At 65.7% G+C, this 2,239-nt stretch overlaps 1 protein-coding gene across 1 annotated transcript; it reads right to left on the bottom strand.

Moving 5' to 3' along the window:
* Nucleotides 1–6: 6 nt before the first annotated feature.
* Nucleotides 7–2,238, bottom strand: PNMA8B (PNMA family member 8B; the record flags this gene model as incomplete). The annotated part of the gene is made up of 1 exon (XM_011368064.1): nt 7–2,238. A coding segment is annotated over one exon (1,167 nt), but the record flags the coding sequence as incomplete, so codon positions are not given.
* Between the last annotated feature and the right edge of the window lies 1 nt (nt 2,239).

Genomic DNA, 2,239 nt, shown 5'->3' with positions numbered 1-2,239 from the left:
GACTGCAGCTCCCTCCCAGGGGCGTTTCCTCCTCTCTAAACACTTCCTCTCTAGGACCCTGGTCAGCTCCCACGCTGGCCGGACCAGCCCCCACCTCTCAGGGGTCCCCTCAGGTCCCCTCCGGTATTTAATTCACTCAGCGGGTGAACTGGGAGACCCTATCATCTTAAATCAGGGGCTGGTCAGCTCACAGGGAGGAGGCCTGCGGGAGGGACGCCGCCTGGCACTGCAGAGAGAAGCCAATCATCTGGGTGTGAATTGCCCCAAACTGAAAACGGTGGCAAATCATTGGAAAACAGTGCAATCCGACTGATAGAATCAGCCTGTGGACACCAGCAGGTGGCCTTCGCCTTGAGGAGCTGGCTCATTTGTTTCAGCTGCACCTGAGGTGGGCGGGGCCGCTTGGTCCTTCCCTTTCTTCCTCCTCCTCTCCAGCTCCTGGTAATGCGTCCCCCACTCCTCCCTCCCCTTCCCACCTCTCCTCTCTTCCCAGGAGCGGCCCCCTCTGCCTCTCAGGTTTCTCTTTCTGGAGAAGTTACACGCCCAGGCATATCCCGAATGATCTGTTCCCCCAGGCAGGGAACTCGGCTCCATCCTGACACCCACTAACCAGCAGGTGGCCAAGCCTTCAGCACAGACCTCAGGCTCCAACGGATTGAGGCGGAGGGACAGTGGCCAGAAGCATATGTCTGGAACCACTCGGGCCCCACAGAGAACCAGAAAGAACTCTCTGGCACTGCTGACCTCCCTCCGTGCCCGTCTCCACGGACACACCCCCGTGGGCCACCCAAAGCCACGCCCGTCTGGTGCCCCTAAAACAAGAGCCCATCACCTGGGGCTGCTGCCTCCAGGGGTGCCTGTTTCTCTCTCCTTCGTCTGTCAGGGTCGCTCGCGCCACCTGCAAAGGAGGAACTGGAAGGTGAAGGTGAGACCCGCGGTGCGCGCCGCGCGCACAGCAGAGCACAGAGCGCACGGTTAAGCGGGAGACCGGCTTCTGCTGGAGGGAGGGCGGAGGGAGCGCGGAGGGAGAGGCCACATCCCCGGCCGCGGCCACGCCGTCTCTGAGCGCCGCTAGCGGCACTTGGGGGGCAGCCTTCGGCCCCGACGAGCCTTCTTCCCGCGGGCCGACTTGGAGCCGGTGGGCGGCTGCCCTCTGGTGTCGCCGGCCTTGGCGCGCGCCCCGGCGCCTGCACGCCGCTTCTTTTTCTTGTCGCCCGCCGCTTCGTCCTTGGCTTTCTTCTCGGGAGTGACGCCTCGCCCGCCGCGGCCTCGGCCTCCCCGTCGGGTTTTGCGGGGCCCGGAGGAGGCGCCGGCCTGACCCAGGACCTTGGAGGCCGTGCGGGCGCGCTTGGCCCGGGGCTTCCTGGACGCCGGGTCCTCGAGCTCCGACTCCTCGCTCTCCGTGTCCTCGGACGCCTCGTCCGAGCCCCCGTCCGAAGCCCCCTCGGACTCCTCCTCCGACTCCCGGTTCTCACGCGCGGCCAGGAGCGCCAGGACCTCCCGCAGGCCGCCCTTGGCGTATTTGAACTTTCCGCCTTCCCAGGCCTCTTCTTTGCCGTCCTTCATCGCCTCGGACGTGTCCTGGGCAGCCAGGAGCGCCACCAGTTCCAGGAGGCCCCCCTCGTCTTCCTCGTCATCGCCCCAGCCCCCGAGGAGCCCACGCGGGGCCTTCTTCCCCTTGGGCGTGGTCTCCGGCTCGGCCAAGGTAGAAATGCATTCCAGAAGGTTCCCGTCGTCCTTGGCCTTCCTGAGGACCATGGCGTCCACCTGGCGGCCTGCCTCCTCCACCGTCACGCGGGTTCCGGACGTGTCCTTGGACATGACGGACAGGACCTCCGGAAGGACATCCTCTGTGTCTTTCTTGTCGCTCCAGCCCAGCGACTCTATGACCGAAGCGATTTTCAACATCTCTTCGCGGGCAGAGGGGTCCGAGGGGTCTGTATACGCCACGATGGCCACAAACTCGGGGTTGCCCACCCCCTCTCGGTCCTGGTCCCCGTTTTCCTGCGACTCGCTCTCGGAAGCGTCGCTCTCCATCGGCTCCTCGTCCGACGCGTCTCTGACAGCAAGCAGGGCCACCAAGTCAGGCGCCGCCCTCGGGTCCTCCACGTTCGGGCTGACCGACTCGGCCCCAGCGGGCGCGTGGTCCATCGCCTCCTTCTTGGCCTTGTCCGTCACCGTCACCAGGGCCAGGAACTCGCGGGGACCGTCGCCGTCGTCCGCATCTGTCTGCAGGGCC

This window comes from Pteropus vampyrus, unplaced genomic scaffold (assembly GCF_000151845.1).
Source record: "Pteropus vampyrus isolate Shadow unplaced genomic scaffold, Pvam_2.0 Scaffold138, whole genome shotgun sequence".
Taxonomy (NCBI): Eukaryota; Metazoa; Chordata; class Mammalia; order Chiroptera; family Pteropodidae; genus Pteropus; species Pteropus vampyrus.
This window is presented reverse-complemented; position numbering and strand designations above follow the sequence as displayed.